We start from the raw sequence: 20,740 nt of genomic DNA on the forward strand, positions 1-20,740 counted from the left end.
GGGAGCGAATTTCCTATGAACGCAAATCTCACTCACAAGGACAAAGGAGCGGTAAAAACAGCCCTGAAGGGGTGGCCTCCAGTCACCGCTTCCTCAATCTTATGCATGGCCCTGATCTGGCCTTCTGAGAGCGCAAAATGGGGCTGCAAAAATCTGCTCCTTTTTGAGCCCTCGAAAGGGCACCATAGCCATATGGTGACCCTTTGGCACTGCGTCATCTGGATGCAGGGTGGCCTTTGTGGCCAGTCTATATAGCCCCAAAGTCTTTTTCCAAGCAGTATTCCTGAAAAGTCACCTTCATTACCATAGATAGCATAGCTCTTCTACATCTAGACACATCTCATGAAAAAGAGAAAAAAAGGGGGTGCTGTTAGGGATGTACAAACCATGAGCCAAAAAAGAGCAGAATGCCAAGAATGAGCTAAATTATTCAGATTTTCAATATCCTGGCATCTTTGCAGAATAACATGTTTTGCATGTTTGTGTATGCTTAGACATTCATGTGGAAAAGCTGAAAGAGAGGATCTTTGATCAAAGCAGACTTCTTCCAAAAGGAAATAAATGGATCAGCTATTAGATAAATACATATTAAGAATTGGCAAAATATATGAGCATGGAGTTCAGCCAAGAGAGAGAGTATGCTTTAAAGATGGTCTGCATGCTTTGAGTGTTGTTCTTACATGACCTTGAATCCCATCTACAGGAATGGCAAGGAACATACTACACCAAAAAGAAAAATGGAGAGAGCATACAACAAAATGTGAAGATAATACCTGTGATTGGACAGGGAGGGTAAGCCTGAAAATCAAAACATAGTATTGAAGTGTGACCTAGCAAGGGATTGTACATTTAAAAAATAACAAATAAATCTGAATGTATTTATGAAGAATAACATCTTATCAAGTACCAACTCAGGAATCTGGAGGGATTCAAATACTTTAAAAGAGGGAGATTGTGGCTCTCGTTGCAAAGGAGAATGCGTTTTCCAGTGATTTAAGTGGGGACTGTTTCTCTCCTTCTGAAAGGTTTGCCATCTGTTATCTTGCCCTTTCTGTTCATCTGTTCTTGATCTTTGTGCTCTTCTCTCCTTTTATTCCCTTTTCATCCGAGACACAGCCTCCAAAATATTGTTCAAGCATAATGCATGTACTAATAGTGATCTTAATTCTCCAAGAGCTAGCACCCCTCCCTACGTACTTTATAGTCCCAAAGCTGCCTCATACAGGCCTTCCATGCTTTAGCATGAAAGGGCAGGATTGGAGAAGATCTAGTTACCTTATCCATAGCCAAACACATAGCTCTGTGGAGGTCTTCTGCAGGTCTTATCACTTCTGTAATCATTCTGTGTTTGGCAGGATTAATACCAGACACTTCTCAATCCTGCCGTCTCACATTGGACTTTATCACACAATGAAAACTGTGGAAAAGCAGGGGTTTAAACTGTCATTATCCTGTGAAAGTGACGTGAACACACTGAAAATTTTCACATGACATCGCAATTTAAAGAGGACATATCCCTGCAATAACCAGATTGTTGCTGGTTATTACCTGGTAATTGCTAGAATATGTCCTCTTTAATTGTGATGTGTGTGAAAATCTTCCTGCAATCACACAACTTTCCCAGGATAATGATAGTTTAAACCCCTGATTTTCTCCCTGATTTCCCTTGGTGTGATAAAGTAAGTTGGGAAGGAGGCTTTGGGTGCTATACAGAGAGAATGGGAATACCAACCCTAGCAGTGCCCAGAAAGTCAGATCTGCATGTTTGAACCTGAATTTTGGCCATCGTTTTCCTGTTTGGCTGCAATCCTACAATGTCTCAGGTAGATATTCTTCCAAAGTACTGCTGCCTGAGCAATTTTGATCAGGGATCAAGCTGTGCAGCTTTTATACATAAAGTGTCTGTTATACAACTATTACAGTAGAGGTGAAAAAAGAATCACTTGGCCCATTCATGACAGCCTCTCTATTAACTCCCTAAATAAATGCTGTATTTCAGTATTAAGCTTGTTAGCTACAACAGCACACAAGATATAAAGAGGTACGTTTAGTGAATGGAGCTAATTTTTCATTTCCTGGGAAGATCAAGTGCTCTGATTCCATCTGAAGTCAGTTTCCCGTTTGAGTGTATTTTGTAAGCCTTTCATATCTAATAGGATAAAGCTGTGGGGAGGGAGCAATACTAGTTTAGGGACTTTCTTTAAGACATACTGTTACACTCATTTGCTGTGCTGCATTTTCTTAGAAGGATGTGCAGAAAGTGCCATTAGAAATTTTGATATGGGATGAGAGAGAAAAGGTTTCAGTTAAAATTAATTTGCTCCCTTAATTTCATTCAAAATATGTTATTTTAATTGCTAAATACCAACAGTGGTATTTCAAGTTTCTTTCAAGTTCATTAATTCTAATGAATGATATTTTTCATTAAATTACTCTGTCACTTCGTGGGGTAATTTTGGAATAAAGTGGAGATATTCTTGGCTAATTTTAGTAATTTTAAACAGTTTTAGTTTTAAAAGTGTTACTTTAACTGTGTTCTAATAATGATTAACATAACTCATAAATGCTATGTTTCCTCTTAATATTTTACAGTTAAGAAAATAATTTTCTTTAAATATTTAATGTTAATGTGTTCACATAAAGGCTGTTGTTTCTAAGCTCTGGTGTAATCCATTGAAGGAGTGTGAACTTTCATGGTGGGGGTTGGTATATTTTGTTTTTAAAAGTTTCAAATCTAAGAGAATCTGAGCTGAAATTTGAGGTGCCAAAATATGTTATTGTCCAATTTTTCCCCTACAGAAAAATTAGACACTATGTGTCACTTAGTAGACCATGCAGTGACAACAAGGTAAGCAGAAAAGGTGACATAACTTAATTGATAGCATGAGAAAGTGCTTCCCGTCTTAGCATCCTGGTTGATTTTGTATTTTTCCTTCATGATTTGCAGGTTGAAAGAGTCTGTGAACGTGTTCAAGCAGAGTCCCAGACAGGTACAGTTCTACAGTTTGCCTTCTGTATCCGTGGATTCTTTACAAATTCAACCATCCACAGCTTGCAAATACTCAAAAATATATAAATTCCAAAAAGCAAACCTTGATTTCACCATTTTATGTAGGGGACACCATTTTACTATGCACTGTATTTAATGGGACTTGACCATCCACAAATTTTGGTATCCATGAGTAGTCCAGGAACCGATCCTCAGCCAATACTAAGAGCCCATTGTACAAGTTTATAAAAAGAAAATCTGTCACATGTTCATGTAAAAATTCAGCCTGTTTTGTATATACAGTGCGCCCACGTTATACGCGGGCACACCATACGTGGCTTCCAACATACGCTGGAAGCTGCGCCGGGAAAAAAGGCTCAGCACCCTGGAAGGAATAATGGGGCACGCCGTGGGCACAAGCCCCATTACTTCTTACAGGGCTTGAGTTTACGCATTTTTTCTCTTGCGCGGGAGGGGATCCAGAACGGATCCCTCACGTAAGAGAAAGGCTCACTGTATGTACTTGTATTTAATATATCAGAGCTAGCATGATGTGGTGGTTTGAGCATTGAACTATGACCCTGGGGACCAGGATTTGCAGCCCACTCCTCCATGGAAACCCACTGGTTGACTTCTCAACTTCAGAGGAAGGCAAAGGCAAATCCCTTCTGAGCAAATCTTGCCAAGAAGACCCTGTGATAGGTTCCCCTTAGTTTCGCCGTAAGTCAGAAATAACTTGAAGACATCCAACAACAATTTTAATGTAGAATTATTTTATAATACAATTGAAATATTATTGCTCACAGTGAGTCAGAAAAGTGCTTGAAAATATACATATAAAATATAATATGTATTTATTGAATGCCTGCCCCTTGTTTTTGCTGAAAAATGAAACACAAGGTTTCAAATTGCATAAAAGCAAATACAATAGAAATGTAAAATCAGATTAAAAATGCAATGCAAAACATGCCAGTAAAAGGTTTTTATAGAAATACAAACAGAAAAGGCAGTATGGTGTAATTGTCTGGAAGATCAGAATTCAAATTCTTGTTCAGGCATGGAAACCCACTGGGTGATCTCCCTCATTCTCTGTCAGAACTCGTTGAAGTCTCCCCCCACAAATCAGTAAATCAGTCTTCTGTAGGTGAAGCAGTAAAAGGCGATACAACTGCAGACTTTTATCACTGGAGCTTGGCAAACAGGTTTGGAAAACAGTGGTGTTTCGTGTGAGTGTGGAGGAAAAGATGGGTTAAATCTCCCCAGTCCCAGAAAGCCTTTTAGGAGAGTGTCTTGGGTCAAGAATGAGGGTCTGTTGGGGTAAGGCTCTTTGGTTTGTTTAAGCCTAGTGGAGGCTTGCTTGATTTAATATCACATAATGCAGAGGTTTTCGACTGGTTTTTTTTTTAAATTAAGTTTAATTTCTAACTGATTTTCTCTGGAAGCCCACTCTGGGGGAGAAATGTGGCATATAAATCAAATGAAATTAATAAATAAAAAATAAAATACTATTGAGGAGGCAGACTACATTTGGCAAATACCTTAAAGTGAGGGGGAGAAACAGCAGCAGTAGTTGGGGGAGTTACACTGGCAGCAGATCTCTCTGATACATTGGCAATGGGACTTTAGTTAACTCTTGCTAGAACTGCACAGAAGGAGGCAATGATAAACCACTCCTGGATGTCTTTTACCCTCAAAACCCTATGATGAGACAGTCTGAAACTGAGCAAGAGATCGTGATGGAAGATGAGACTTCCAACTAAAAATATACAATCCAGTTTGAAAACTGACTTGAAGTGCTGGCAGGTCCTTGATGAAATAAAGAATGCTTAGCCATTATCTAACTCAGATGTGAGAATTTTACCTTGACACAGACACACATACGTATGTTGCTTGTTGAACTTTGCTGCCTGTAAGGCAATCTCTTATTTGTCTGTTAACTGTTGTTGTTCCCTGCCTCAATCCATGAGGATAGGCAGGTAAGAAATAATTGTTGTTTTTGTTGTTGTTGTCGCCATACTGGAGATGAAGACAATGATAACAGTGGGTTGTTACGAGGATATGGAAGTTCTATATATCAGAGCTGGGGTGGATTGGGGTGAGTAACTTTTCCAAGCTGTACATAAAAGCTGACTATCTCGCTGCACCTGGTGCCTGTGCTCTAGGGTTTTTGCCAAATGTCTTCTACTCTTTGACACTAACAGAGATCTTCTTTTAATCTGTCCCAAATTGAAGATGCCTAGGACTAGTTTTGGGACTTCCGTCATTCAAAATATGATCTTATCCCTTGTCACCCTCCCTTTTGAAACTTTCTGGTGTCTAACCCCTGTACTGTCACACTCATGAAGATTGCAGGACTCAAATCTCTTCCGTCAGAGGCATATAGAGTAGAGGGTAGAATAGAGAGTGAAACTTTAAAATGCCCAGCTCATACTTTTCCTAGGATGTCTAGACCAAAAGAGGGAAGCCTATGGCATTCCAGAGATTTTGAACCACAATTCCCACAACCACTAGTCATTCTAATGCTAGGGTTGATGGAATAGGCCAAAACAACTGGAGGGCTGAAAGCTTCCCAAACCTGTTCCAGATGCTACACTGCAGCTCTTTCATGTGTTACTTGCAGTGTTGTATGTCTTCAAGTTATTTCTGATTTATGGAAGCCATAAGGCAATGCTATCACATGGTTTTCTTGGGCAGATTTGTTCAGAGGGGTTTGCCTTTGTCTTCCTCTGAGTCTAAGAGAGTGTAAAAAGGTCATAAGGTGGGCTTCCATACTTCAGTGGGGATGCCAACCCTGCTCTCCCCAAGTCCTAGTCCAATACTCAAACCACTACACCCTGGTGGCTCTTGTTGTTTGCAGGATTATATGATTAGTAGGGAGTGGGACAGTGGTCTGAGCATTGGGTGCTACCTCTAGGTACCCACAAGTCTCCATGATTTGGCATCTGCTTACATATGGGTTTCATGGCTGCAAGTGGACACCTGCATGAAGAACCAAGTGGTCTGTCTAACTTTTGAGCGCAGGACAGTGAGATAGCCCCACTTCCCACTATTCATCTCCTGCCTCCTCCTCTCTTGCAATATAGGCAGAAAGTGTTAAAAAGATGATGACAATGGAAAAGCTCAAGCTCAGAGTAAGCAGCTCAAGGAGAGCATTCATGTTTGTATAGCAAATGAAGTGGGATTGTAGGGGGGAGACTAAATAAAAGGGGGAGGAAATAACTATTAGACCTGGGCAGCTGTGTTTCAAAAAATCTGGAAGGAGTCAGAGCAACCTTGACTACTTAATGGGTACATAGGAGAGAAAGAGTTTCCAAGCTGGCTTTCTGCTAAGAAAGAGTTGCTGATATGGCTTCCTCGGAGTCTAGATTTCATATGTCAAGGCCATAGTCTGAGATTTGTATTGGCTGAGAGGGAACTGATGCTTACATGGCTCCTACTGCAATAGTCCAGACAAGTGGCAGGTGTTCTTGAAGATGGGGTGCAACCCCCATCCATTGTTGCATCCTCTTGAGCCCCCATTTTTTATGTTAGTATCTGGAAAATCATCACCTGCCTGTCTGATCATTTGTTGCTTTTATAAGTTATTGTAACTGTAAGCTACTATGACTTGTCTTTAGCAAAGAGCTGTAGTGCTATTCAAATGCAGGCATTTTGAATCCAAGTCTGCTGTTCTCATGGCTGGCTCTCACTTAATGTATTTATCAGAAGGATTTTAAAAGTCTTAGTGAATCACAGGCAGTCAATAAAAATATACAGTATGAGACAGATAAAAAATAAAGTCAGTCATCAGTCCAACAGAAGACATTGATATATTATTTATTTATTCTTAAATTAATATCTTACTTTTGAAGCAAATAATCTTCAGGATGATGACAATAATAAACATAGGAAGTAAAATTTGTTATAATAAAGAATGTCTACATGAAGTTTAAAGAGGATGATAGTTAGTAGATGGGAAAACAGGAGACCACATCGACCCCAAGAGATATGCTTTTGGGATATTAGGTAACTGGAATGCACTTCAGACAGTACAAAATAATCTTCAAATCATTAATTAAAAATATTTTCCAAGTATGTTGGGTAACACATTCACCTTCCCTTGTGCTGGCTGGGAATGACTAGAATTTTAGTTCAACATATCTGAATGGCATACTATTAGTTAAGACTGAGGTGAAATTAGGAAAGAAAGAATATTTTTTAAATGGCCGAATAAGATTTCTCAGGTATTGAGAAATACTGGCAAGATAAATTTGGGACAATTTTTTTAAAATCTGCAAAGTTTGAAATTTATTCCATGCAAAACTAACATGTGATTGTGTTGTGCAGAAAACAGCATTTTTGGTGCAGGCAATAATACTGCTGTGAAGATGTGCTTTGTGCGCAGAAAATGCTATTTCCCACACAGAAAATTTTGTAGTTGGAGATTTATTCTGCCCCAGATTACTTTATACAGAAAGCAGCATTTTTTGTACAGAAGATTCTATTTCTACAGAGAAATATTATTTCCTTTGCAAAATAACCATGTGCAAATTTTAATAATAATTAATAATTTGTTTTATTTATATACCGCTATTCCAAAGATCATAGCGGTGAACAGCAAGTAAGCTAATTAGCAAGTAAGCTAATTTGCCCCCAACAGTCTGGGTACTCATTTTAGCGACCTCGGAAGGATGCAAGCCTGAGTCGAGCTTGGCCCCTTTTGCTGGTCTTGAACTCGCAACCTTGTGGTTTTGAGTGAATGGCTGCAGTACAGGCATTTAACCACTGCGCCACCAGGGCTCCCTTTTGCCCATCACTAAATTTTGCACAGAATAAGACCCAAATAGTCTTTCAAAATAGCACAGTTTTCAAATACTTTGTTGCAGCAGGAAGAAAATTGCTAAAATTACTAATTCCTTGAAAGATAGCAAAGAATTAGATCCCTTTTGGGGAGGGGGGGAGTTGTTAGAACAGTGCAGTCATTTAATGGCCAAAGACTTTTCTGGGTAAAAACTGCCTCTCTGAAGAAGGGAATTGGAGATGTGGCTACATGTAGCACAACAGCAGCTGTCATTGTGGTTCTCTGGCCTCTGTAAATAAGAGTGCACTTTCTCACAGTAGGAGCAACGCAACCTCCTTGTCTCTACAGATATCCAGAGTTGCAAGCATAAAGACCGAAGGAAAGGGTCCTTGGATGTCCGCTCAACCACTTCTCGTGGCAGTGATGGTATGTTGTTTTATTAATCAATCCGAGTTCATGGCCTGTTATTCCACAAGTTTAGATAGAATGAAAATAGATCTTGTGCAGATAATGAGCCATAGTATAGTTTATGAAGGGTTCCATAAAGGTGTCCTTTTTTATTTCCCCTCTGTTTAGAGATGCATAGGAGGCTAGTTTTTTCTGTTAAAGCAACCCACCAGATCTCCTAATTGAAGACCCTCATGCCCTTGATATCTCAGCTTGAGTGGCACCTAACATTAATAATAATAATAATAATAATAATAATAATAGGATTTATTTATATGCCACCCAATCATCACTGGGAATCCGGGCAGCTTACAACAGAGGGGTTAATAGATGGTTCCCTGCCCTATATATTATAGATATTGTTTGTATCTGTATTTCCTGCATCAAACATTGAGAAAATTAATAAAACACCTCAGAACTGTATATTCTGCCTTATCATTTGGCTGATGTAGAAAAGGATTTCATTTCAAAATTAGAGAACCTTAGGAAAACGAATCCATATATGCTCTAGGGACCATTTCCCCCCATGACCTCTCCAACCGGACAAAATAAGCATGGATTTACATCTTTTAAAATGTGTAGTCATTAACAATTTGAAGTTGAATTTTGCTATTATTTGGTGATGTTCATCACCAAATGTGAGCATTCTTGGAGACCTGTCAGTTGAAAAGTGGGAAGAGATTATGATGATGGTCATGATGGGGGGAGGAAGAGGAGGAGGAGGCGGCAAATTTTGACTATCATGATCTGTTGACTGATTTCATTCCATTTTATTTTTGCATAGGCAGTTCACAAAGAAGGCACTCATCTATGGCCAGAATACATTCCATGACAATAGAAGCACCTATTACCAAGGTAAGTTGCCTTGGTTTCCCGTTATTTTGATCTCATGGCTTTCAATTTCTATGAATATAGATAATCCAGCTCAGAATTGCCCATGAGAATAATTCAGATTAATTGTTTTTCATAAGAAATAGGCACACAAAAAGTGTATTTCTAAGTTTTGCATTTGCTTGTTGAATTCTTGATACTTTGATACATTCTTGAATATTTTAAACCTCTTTTTATTTTTTACTGTACTGTTTATTTGCTTATTATTGAGTTTTCTTTTGGTTATATCTTATTTTTGGTTGCTTAATGATAATGAAATGGGAAATTTATTTTTCCTCTTGTTCAGTTGTCATGCTTTACACACATTTGCAGGGAACTACACAGGACAACATGCTTCTTATACCTTTTAGCTTGTTTTTCAGCCACTGGCATCACTGCTTCATGATTCATCCTTTGTAGATTTCATTCTAATTCATGCATAATGAGAAGCCGTGGTACATGAGCCTCCATGACCTTCAGGCTTAATGGTGGCTGGTGTCTCCCATGTTAGCGAAGTGGAAAATGCACTCCAGGTTTTAGATTTTAAAGGAAAAACCCAAGATGCTGAACTCTATTCCAACAATAGATTCAAAACCTTGGATAGTTCTTTTTAGGTAGATAGTTCCTTTTAAACTATGGCTAATTGATAAATGGATGTAAAAATGTCTGATTTCCTTGTGGCCCTGGCAGAGCAAGGAAGGGAAGAGGGAAGATGGTTATGCTGTGGACTATCACTTAGCATTGTGCTCAAACTAAGCCAGTGTAGATGCTACTGAGCTGGATGGACCCATGGTTTTATTAATGCAGTTTCCTATGTTCCTATGCTGATAATCATAAACAGACTGTATTTGAACTACTCCTTGGAATTCACTACTGCTAGCTGCAACTTTCTCTGTCTGTCCCTCTAACTGGGGCCATAAATCTCCCATAGTAATGGGGAGAATAATTTAGTGATGGGCAAAAGGGTTTTGGCACTTTTGGGGAGGGTATATTTACTTTTCAGTGAGGTGGGGATTTTATAGATTCAAAACAATAGATTCAAACAATAGATTCAAGACCTTGGATAGTTCCTTTCAGGTAAGTTTTTTTCTTGTTCTTTTTGAACAAGAGAGCCAAAGGTTGCTCAAAGAGATGATTTGACCACACCCTGGAATCCAGTATCATTCTGTTTGAAAATATAGTCAGATGACCCCTTCTGAGGATGCTAAATGATGATATAAATATTTTCCCCAGGAGCATTCATGGAAGAAAAAGAAAGACAAAAATATATAGATTTACTTCTTTCCTCCAACATAGGTAATAAATATTATCAATGCTGCACAAGAAAGTAGTCCCATGCCTGTCGCTGAAGCTTTAGATCGAGTCCTTGAGATTCTGAGGACTACTGAGTTGTATTCTCCCCAGCTTGGGACAAAAGATGAAGACCCACATACAAGTGACCTTGTTGGAGGTTTGATGACGGTAAGTAGAATAATAGAATGTTAGACCTGGAAAGGTCCTGAAGAATCACAGAGACGGAACTTCCCTAAGATGTAACCATCTGCTGTTAAAGCACCCCTGAAAGGTAGCCATCTAAGCTCTGTTTATAAAAACCTCCAGTGAAGGATAGTCCTTCACCTTCTGAGGTAGACTTAGGCTGTTGTACTGATGAACAGCTTTTACTCTCAAGAGGTTTTTTCCTGGTATCTTTCCTTATAGTATGAATCCAGTGCTTTGACTCCTACCATTAGCAGCAGCAGCACACAAGTTCAATCATTCCTCTACATGACAATCAGATATTTAGCAGTCAGTCTTCTCCAGGCTAAATGTCCCCAGCTCCCTCAACCATTCCTCATAGGAGTTTTTTCAAAGAAACAGCAATGCCTCTCTGTTTCGGCATAAAATGGCAGGCAAGGGAGAATGAAGGCATTAAGCAATACTATTGAGACTGATTTATTTTAGCATGAACTTTCATCTCTATATCGTAGAGCTTAGATTCCAGAGCCTCTACCATCTTGGTTGCTTTCCTTTCGACATGTGGCCCCGAGATGTGAACCCAGTATTCCTATATTTAGTCTAGCCTTTTGCTCAGTGCAGGAATGATGCCATTATAGCATCCCCTCTCAAATGGTCACCCAATCTTTCCTTTAATATGCCTAGCAAAACAGACTCTACCACCATGATTTAGTCTCAAATATCAATTACCATTAAGAGGTTTCTCCTAACACTTAACCAAATGATAATGTTTTTTGCATTGAGACCTTATTGCAACATTGGGAAGGAGAGAACTGTTTGCCTAAAACAGTGCCATTTGTAGATGTTTTCTCTTAAATAGCTGAAACAAAGAATTGGTGTTGTAAGCTTCTTCGATCAAGAGCCTGAACAACTGGAAAGCCAACACCAAGAAGGCTCTAGATCGGCAATGGGCAAAGTGTGGCTTTGATCATTGCTCCGTCAGACTCCCCAAAACATCCTTTTACTATGCCCAGGAAAGGGTGAATTGGTTTTCCTGGAAGATTCTAAGAGTGGCAGTTCATTTTTAAATAGGTCACAGCCCACTCCTTTCACTGTTTAGCTTTTTAAAAAATCAATAAATCAATCAATCAGTTTTGCAAAACCAGAAGTAAACTTCCAGTCACTTCCATTTTTTTATTTTTATTTTCAGGGCCAATTATGCAGATCTTACAGACCTCATATTATCCCATGGGGAGAAAATTGGTTCCCAGATATGCCACAGTTACCCACCCTTATTCTAAATGAACTTTCCCAAACTGATGACTTCCTGGTGTTTTGGCCACAATGCCCATCAGTCACTAGATACATAAACCAGCATGGTCACTGGCCAACATGACTACTGTAGGAAGATATCAGGATATCTGAGACCGATGAATGTTATCATCCCCAAAATCTAATGGGCACCAAGTTGGGAGAGTCTGCCCTACATTATAGGGGCTTCTCTAGTAGATGAAATATCTACAGAGTATTTTAAACATGGAAGGACTGATGAAACTGGGCCCAGTAAGTAGGGCCCAGGCCATCTGAGGTCTTAGTGTGTAAAATCATTCCATTCTGTTGGACCCATAATTTAACTCATAACCAACAAAGGTATTTGGGGACCAGTGAAATGTGTTAGAGTGAGCCAGCCCAGTTTGAACCCTAGCTGTTTCAGTCTAGTTATGATGTACATTACGTTATTAAAGGTTTATCTGGCTGCATTGTACAACCATTTTTTTGTTCATCTAGAACAATGAACAGAATGAGGGTCTCAGTTAATATCTGTATTATTTTCATTCTTAAACAGGATGGCCTACGAAGATTATCAGGGAACGAATATATATTATCAGCAAAGCGTAAGTGTGAAGTTTTTTTCTTTTCTTTTAGTATTTCCAACATGAATGACCAATTTACATCATCGGTATATCGATGAATATCAATGCTAATTTATTTTTGTAATGTATTTCATAGCATTCAGTTTTGTTGTGGTTAACTGCTCTCGAGTCAGCCCCAACCTCTGGTGACCCTGTGGATGAGACATCTCTAAGATCCCCTGTCCTCCACTGGAAGCCAAGATGCTCTGCTCAGGTCCTGCAAACTCGGTCCTGTTACATATCCTCCCCGATTGAGTCCATCCATCTGATGTGTGGCCTCTCTTCTTACTCTCTTCTTACTACTCTCTATCTTTCGTAGCATTATTTCCTTTTCTAATGAGTCATGTCTTCTCATGATATGGCCTCAGTTTGATCATCTTGGTTTCCAGGGAGATTTCAGGCTTGATCTGTTCAAGGACCTATTTGTTTGCCTTTTTAACTGCCTCCATCCACTATGACTTCATAGGGTTTTCTTAGGCAAGGAATACTCAGAGATGGTTTTGCTTGTTCCTTCCTCTGAAATATAGCCTACAGCAGCTAGTATTTGTTGGTGATCTCCCATCCAAGTATTAACCAGGGCTAACCCTGCTTAGCTTACAAGATCAGACAGGATCTGGTAACTTTAGGGTATTTAGGCTAGAGTATATTTCTAATTTTTTTTTCTCCATGTTTGTTGTATTTTATAGAAACTCATCAGGTTCCAGGCAGTTTAATCTCACCAATCTCCCTTAATGACATACCGCCAAGGATAGCACAAGCAATGGAGAATGAAGAACACTGGGACTTTAACATTTTTGATTTGGAAGCAGCGACCCATAAAAGGTTTGTTAGAAAGAAAACAAGTGGAGCTGTAGAGTTGCATTCCATTTTTATCCCCCAAAAAGCTCAAGGTTGTATATTCCTTCCCCCTCTTTTTTCCCTTTTCCTCTAAAACAGATTGGCCAGGATGACAGTGTGCGATAAGAGGTCAAAAGCATTAACATACTTGGACAGCCATCTTGTGATCAAATCCTAAATACAGAAGGTGTCATTCTAATCTGCAGTACAGAATATAAATAATTGATTTCTTTTTAATCCCTCTACAATCCTGCCCAGCAACAAAATTGGCAGGCAGTCCAATCTCACACTCTAGACAGAAAATCCCACTGGTGTTTCTTATCTCCATCCCATCTTGGTGGTAAAAACATAACACCAAATAGTGTGTTGCCTCTTGCTACTTGAGACTGGCCACCTCACCCAGCCAAAACATAGGGCAGGACTTGGTCCAGTAGGTCTTGGGCCATCTAAACACCAGGTTTTGTTCACATGTTGCCTAAACCTCTATACGGATTTGTTGAAGATTCACTTTGCCCACTATAATGCAATGCAAGTTTTTATCCTTTTAAAAATGTGTATTGAGATTAAGCGAATAGAAACTTATAATTTCTAAGGGGATGTCTGCATGGGCTGAAAGGCCTGTGTTCCCTCCGGCCTCATGTTGTCCTGTTTGGACAATGCAGGGAAATGCTCCCAGGCTGCAATTGGACAGACCAGACACCGATCCAGTGGTCCTGGTGCAATCCCAGCACAAAGGGATCTTAGTGCAGGTCAGAAAGACACACCATTTGCCAAAACTCAACAGCAACACCCTGCAGACTGGATGGCCCCATACGCCCTTATTTTCCTCTTCAGTCACCTCTACTGAGAAGACCCCCATTGCTGCATCTGATGTGAAAACAGGGTGGCTGGCCATGTGGGTACATCCAGGTACCCCATTTCCATGTCAAATGTGGTGATGGGAGTCTTATTGCTAGGGCCTTGTGGTGGTAGCAGTCCATGGCATGTCAGGAGGCAGGCATGTAAACACCCACCTTTCCCCACACTGTCCTGGTTAGGACCTGGGTCAGAATAGCACAAACGGCCCTTGCTATCCTGGCCCATCTGCTGAGCCCATAAACCACAATGATTTGTGACCAGATTATTTGAAGGATTTAGACTTGCTTTAGCAATCCATTGCAAATTAGAATTCAAAGATATAGCCATGTTAGTCTGTAGAATCAGTATGTAGAGAGATCTTGTAGCACCTTTGAGACTAACTGAAAGAAAGCAATTGGCAGCATGAGGTTTCGTAGACGTCAGACTACTTCCTCTTCTGCCTAGCATTTTCAAGGGGCTGCATGTGTTAAAATCTGAATCCAGTGCAATGGATCAGTGAACGTGGGTATTTGAACTACCAAAATGACAGGTAGTTGTTACTTTTATTGTTGCTGATTTTGCTTCCAATGCTATTATGTTGGGGAAGGATGAAATAAACTGCTTCTTCTTTTTTAAAAAATTCTAGGCCTTTAGTTTACCTCGGTCTCAAAATGTTTGCTCGTTTCCGGCTCTGCGAATTCCTCAATTGCTCAGAGTCGACTCTGCGGTCATGGCTGCAAATCATTGAGGCTAATTATCACTCATCCAATTCATATCATAACTCGACCCACTCTGCTGACGTCTTACACGCCACCGCCTATTTCCTTTCTAAAGAAAGGGTAAAAGTAAGTGCAGTTTCACCAAAAAGGGATGGAAGAAAGTGACCATAGGAAGAACTGCCTTATACTGGATTAGACTATTTGTTAATCTAGCTCAGAGATGGGAACATTTATAGTGGACCCTTGTTATACGCTGGGGTTTGGTTCCAAGATCCCCTGTGGATAACAAAATCCGTGGATGCTCAAGTCCCATTAAATATAATGACATAGCAAAATGATGTCCCTTATAAAAATTGGAAAATCAAGGTTTGATATTTGAAATTTATACTTTTTTTGAAAATTTTCAAACCGTGGATGCTTGAATCCGTGTATAAAAAATCCGTGTATAAGAAGGGCCGACTTACTTGTTTGGACATCAATTCTTGGTCCTACCACTGTCATTTCTACTTTGGCGAGGACTAGTATTGCCAGAGCTTCAAAATATCAGTAAGAGAGTTGAAATTCATGATATGCAGAGATGGCAATCAGGATGTAGGTATGAACAAGTTTTTGTTCTACCTGAATACCCAATGAAAGTATTGATTTCAGTTAACTTAGCCATGTGTATCTCAAAATTCTACTTTGGCGAGGACTAGTGGTCACAAAGAAGCATTAATGTGCATCTTTTTACTTTCAGGATTTCAGCGACAATACATTTCTGATATCACTTTATTTGCGCAATTGCATATGATAATCATTCGCACAATTACTCGCCATTTCCACTTCATTTGTGGGATGCTTTAAATGCGCTTAAATCTCTCTTTAATGTTGAAATCAGCCCCAGTGTAATAAACTCCTAAGAGATATCATTACGTTGGACTGGCATATCAGTATACAAAAGGATTTTGTAGCATCTTTGAGATTAACTGTGTGAAAGAAGTTTTCACCTTAACTATGCATGGCTTGAAATTATTCAAAAAATGTAAGAAGAAATGTTGTGATGGCAAATTGAATAAAGAAAAACAAAAAGCTAGAAAGGTGATGCAAAGTGGACTGCTGCTACAGTCTCAAGTCGCCAGCGAGGAGCGCTTTTTCAGTGTTCCTTTTTCCGGTGGCTTTGGGATGCCTGAAGTGGCCTTGGAGCAACTTCTGCCCGCTCTGGGGGCATGTGTTGTCTGTATGCCCCGATCCCAAAGCAGCTGGAAGCCGCTCTTTTTGTCCTGTCTGTTTCGGGCCTATGAAAACTTATGCTACAACTTCTTTCGTACAGCTAATATCAAAGGTGTTACAAGATCCCTTTGCTTGGGATATTCTAGCCCTGGACAAGTGAACAGTAGTGTTTTAACTGTACTGCAGATATTGTAAATATTCTTCTCTCCTTTTCCCCCTCCCAGCAAACTCTGGATCCCATTGATGAAGTTGCTGCATTGATAGCTGCCACTGTTCATGATGTGGATCACCCAGGTCGAACAAATTCATTTCTGTGCAATGCAGGAAGCGAACTTGCCATTTTATATAATGACACTGCTGTGTTGGAAAGTCATCATGCAGCTTTGGCCTTCCAGATCACCATACGAGATGATAAGTGCAATATTTTTAAAAACATGGAGCGGTGAGTGGTTGTTGTTTATTTTAAGAAGTGGTTATATGCCATGCCAAAACAACAGTCTCTTTGTATCTTAAAACAACATTAAAATTCACAGTAATATAGAAAAAAACAAATGAAGTGTAGAATATGTGGAGCTCACACCTTTTCAGGTTGCCGTGGGCACATTTGGAACTTTGGGGAAATGTTTTGGATGTTCTCACAAAATAACTTAGTTGGTACATGTTTGTAAAATGACTTTCATGTTATCTCATGTTAAGATTAGTTTATTTGTATTCTATACTGGTGTATCTGATTATCACAGCCCCAGGTATTTTTCACAATAATTTAGGAATATCTGCCATCCTCGTTCATGTGTTTTGTGAGATTCTCCTTCAATAATTCTTGTCAATTTATCCATCTTGATAGCCTTCGTCATTCTTTATCATCCAGTCTTCAATAGCTGGAACTTCTGCCATCTTCCATTTTTGTGCTAGTTATTCTGCCTGTGGAGGTCATATACAAAAATATTTTCCAATATTTATTCCTGTCGTCTATTTGTGTTTTATAGATCATGTTAAGGAGGTATATCTCTGGAATAAATTCATATGAGGTGTTAAGAATTTTACAGATTGTTTTGTGAAGATGTTTCTGTGAGGCTCTGTCTTTTGATACTCCTATCCTCTTATTTAGAAGGACTAAATAACCTTGAGCATGTCTTCCTAAGCATTTCCTCCACTCCTTCTTTACACAGAAATGAATATCGAACCCTCCGACAAGCCATTATTGACATGGTCCTGGCCACAGAAATGACCAAGCACTTTGAGCATGTCAACAAGTTTGTCAACAGCATCAACAAACCGTTGGCCGCCCTCGAAGAGAATGGGGTAAGAGTCCCTTTAAAGAAGCAAAAGCAGCTACTGGTGGAGATTAATTACTTATGTGGAAATACATTACTTTGCATTGACTAGTATGGCCTATCCTGGGTTTCAGGCATTACATCTGGTAATTTCTAAAGGGTATTTTCTGACATTGAGCCATGGGTCTTTTCGCCATTCGTAAAATGCCGTTCATGTGATCTAAATGCATATGGAAAACTACCTATCTGCACCACTGCTCTGTCTCAACCACTTCTCTCTTCTCTACTTTGGTAGTGTCTAGTGGCATATATAAATGTATTACATTATCATTTTGCAAACATACATGAAACTTGCATATGTCAATATGTTCATATTGGTGTATGAAGCACTGCTTGGCCAAGAATTGAGTGGTAATTTGAACTACATTTGTCCCTGGGTCATTATTTTCATTCCTTTAATTTTTCCTGATCTGCAATGCCTTTGAAGGAAGTGAAATTTTTATATCTTTCCTCCTTCTGTATACCCATTCATCCCCGTCACCAGGGACTGAGGAAATTATTTCAACATGTGGGGTTGTTGAGAAGGGAGATTTGGCATCTCCCAACAAGTAGCTTGCCAATTTCCAATTGGTTTTGCACTGGTTTGATAATCCAGCCTCCCAGCAGGGAGAAATTTCTCTCCTTGTGATGAAAAAGAAATGGACACTGCTGAATTACCCCCACATACACACACATGCGCACAAAAAAATTACTGGAAATTGAGTCCCTAGCTGTTCTATTTTTCCCTTAATACATTGTTTACTTTTTCATAGTGAGCGGAAGTAGTTTGTAGTTCTTTGTATGATTCCATGCAGGAGGTGGCTGTTTTTATATTCGCACAAAGGGCTTCTTTGAGCTTCCCTTGAGATCTTTCCATTTATTCAGCCTCAAATTGGATTGGCTCCAAGTATTTTGAAGTGAGCGAAACAAGAACTGAAGCACCAATTTCCTTTGGCCAACCCAGCAGTTGGTCCCTGATGAACAATGGGAATCCCATTCAGACACCATTTGAAAATATGATCAAATGGGGAAGCCGAGCATGGGATGGGAATTTGGATACCAGAGGCAATGTCTGGATTCTATCATATACCTTCAAAGCTTTGTGTGATAGTTTAATTTATCAAGAACAGCTGCCTCCCTAGTTATTAGTGCTCTTTGAAATCACACTTTCTCCCCATAAACATACGTGAAAAAGAGAGGGGAAAAAACCTTCTTTCAAGCATTCAATTGACGGGTTTTTTAAAATGTGTGAAAAAAGTAGTGGAAGAGAGAACTGGCTGGTTTTGGCCACCTTTAATTGTAGCACTTGCAAAAAATATATGGTTGGTCTCTGAACATTTTGTGTTTCCCTCTGGAAGCAGCTGAACATTTTTGTCCATTGTGGACCATCCATACTTAGTTCAAGAGTTGCTAAAGCAGGGGTGCACTGGCACTGCTGTTGTGCACAATTTCACACTTAGTGTGGATGTGCAGTGTTGCCGTGTGTGTTGTTCATTGCACACAGATGGACATGGCACATGAATATGCATATTTAGTTAACCATTTTGTGGTCTCTTCCAACTCTACGATTCTATGATTCTGTGATTTGGTTGTACAACATCACAATTCACCAATTAGGCAGCACTGTACAACCACTGTATTAACCCAGCAGTGTAAAGTTACACTCCATCTCCTCAGTGCTGTGGTGTCCTTAAAGTCAGAGATTCATCTCAGCACAAATACATACTGCAGCATAAATGCATACAGATATTCACATGCACTTAGCAAAAAATACAGTGAAACCAAACAGAAGGATGAAAATGCCCTGAAACATGAGAGGTACTTTTCATAATGACAGGGTGTCTCATTTAATTACTTTTGCTACCACTGTTTTAATAATAATAATAATAATAATAATAATAGTTTTTATTTGTAACCCGCTTTTCCAAAACATGATAGATCAAAGCGGCATACAGCAAAGAAGAAAAACGTAATGCAATATACAAATCAAACAACAGATATCACCTTGTGCCCATGCATGTGTGACGTTCTGTACCTTCAAAAGGATGTACCTCCATCTTCAAAAAAAAGGGGGGGGGGTGACCCATCTAACTAATAACCTTTCAGTGTTATCAATACCAGGGAAGGCTGTAGAGCAGATAACTAAAAAGTGTGAGAGCACTTAGAAAAGAGCTCTGTGACTGCTGAAAGCCAGCATGGGCTTTTCAAAAATAAATCATGTCAGTCTAATCTTATATCTGTTCAGGGGAATAATGTGAAGGATTACCTTGATTTTGGTAGGATTTTTTTTTTTACAAGGTCTCCCATGAAATTCTTACGGACAAGATGAGAAAATGTAGGACTAGATAATGCTATTGTTATGTGGGTTGCAAATGGTTGAACCCAAAGAATTGCTCACCCATGGTTCTTCTGAAGAGAAGCTACAAGTGGGGAGCCTCAGGATTTCATCTGATCCTGGTGTGACTCAACATCTTTAAACTACTCGGATGATGGAATAGGACAGAAGTTAGATTCAAATTACCTTAATGAATTGTAGAGCTCGGCTAAATCTAACAAAATTAATTTCAATAGGGATAAATGTAAAGTACTACATTAGGCAGAACAAGTGAAATGCACAAACATAGAATGGGTGACACCTGACTTGAAAGGAATACATGGGAAATGGATCAAGGGGTCTTAATCGTCCACAAGCTAAACCTGAGATAACACCTCTCTAGGAACTTCTAGGTCCTCTCTGATGGGCATTGGTTATAGAGTTGTGCTGGAGGACCTAGAGATTCCTAGAGGTAACATATTAAACAAATGCGTGAATAATCAAATCTTCAAAAGTAAAAGCCGCAAATGTGGAGGGCCAATTGTAATAATACCACTCTATTCTGTTCTGGTCTTACCTCACCTGGCATACTGTCCAGTTTGAGGCACCATAGTTCAAGAAGGATGTTGACAATCTGAACATTGTCCAGAGGAAAGCAGCCAGGATGGCAAAAGTTCTGGAAACCAACCCATATAAGGAACGGTTCAGAGGGCTGGGTATGTTCAGCATGGAAAAGAAAAGATTGAGAAGATTATATGATATTTTTAAATATCTTAAGGGAAGTCATATAGAAGATGGAACAAGTTTGTCTTGTGCTGATCAAAAGACATAGGGCATAAACCAGTGCATTCATATTACAAGAAAGTGATTCCACCTAAATATTAGCAAGAATGTCTGAATAGTAAGAGATGTTTGTGGAGTGGACAGTCTCAGAAAGTGGTATATTCTCCTTTTGGGGTTTTTAAACAGAAATTAAATGGCCATCTGTTAGGAGTGCCTTAGACGTGGATTCCTGTGTGGCTGGAGATTGAATTAGATGGCCCTTATGTTTCTCTTCCAACTCTGCTATTCTGTGCTT

General features: G+C 39.4%; 1 protein-coding gene across 2 annotated transcripts in view; it reads left to right on the top strand.

The window, feature by feature from the left end:
- PDE8A (phosphodiesterase 8A) overlaps positions 1 to 20,740 on the top strand; it is a 119,085-nt gene that overhangs the window by 93,062 nt on the left and 5,283 nt on the right. For both annotated transcript variants that reach the window (XM_089539009.1, XM_089539010.1), the window contains 11 exons: positions 704 to 792; positions 2,800 to 2,848; positions 2,948 to 2,990; positions 8,118 to 8,195; positions 9,001 to 9,071; positions 10,383 to 10,547; positions 12,367 to 12,415; positions 13,120 to 13,255; positions 14,754 to 14,952; positions 16,260 to 16,477; positions 17,205 to 17,337. In XM_089539009.1, coding sequence (XP_089395135.1) covers positions 704 to 792; positions 2,800 to 2,848; positions 2,948 to 2,990; positions 8,118 to 8,195; positions 9,001 to 9,071; positions 10,383 to 10,547; positions 12,367 to 12,415; positions 13,120 to 13,255; positions 14,754 to 14,952; positions 16,260 to 16,477; positions 17,205 to 17,337 — 1,230 coding nt within the window. The remainder of the gene's footprint in view (positions 1 to 703; positions 793 to 2,799; positions 2,849 to 2,947; positions 2,991 to 8,117; positions 8,196 to 9,000; positions 9,072 to 10,382; positions 10,548 to 12,366; positions 12,416 to 13,119; positions 13,256 to 14,753; positions 14,953 to 16,259; positions 16,478 to 17,204; positions 17,338 to 20,740) is intronic.

The sequence above is a fragment of the Sceloporus occidentalis genome, unplaced genomic scaffold (assembly GCF_023333645.1).
Source record: "Sceloporus occidentalis isolate IW3139 unplaced genomic scaffold, rSceOcc1.0.p SCAF_9, whole genome shotgun sequence".
Lineage (NCBI taxonomy): Eukaryota > Metazoa > Chordata > Lepidosauria > Squamata > Phrynosomatidae > Sceloporus > Sceloporus occidentalis.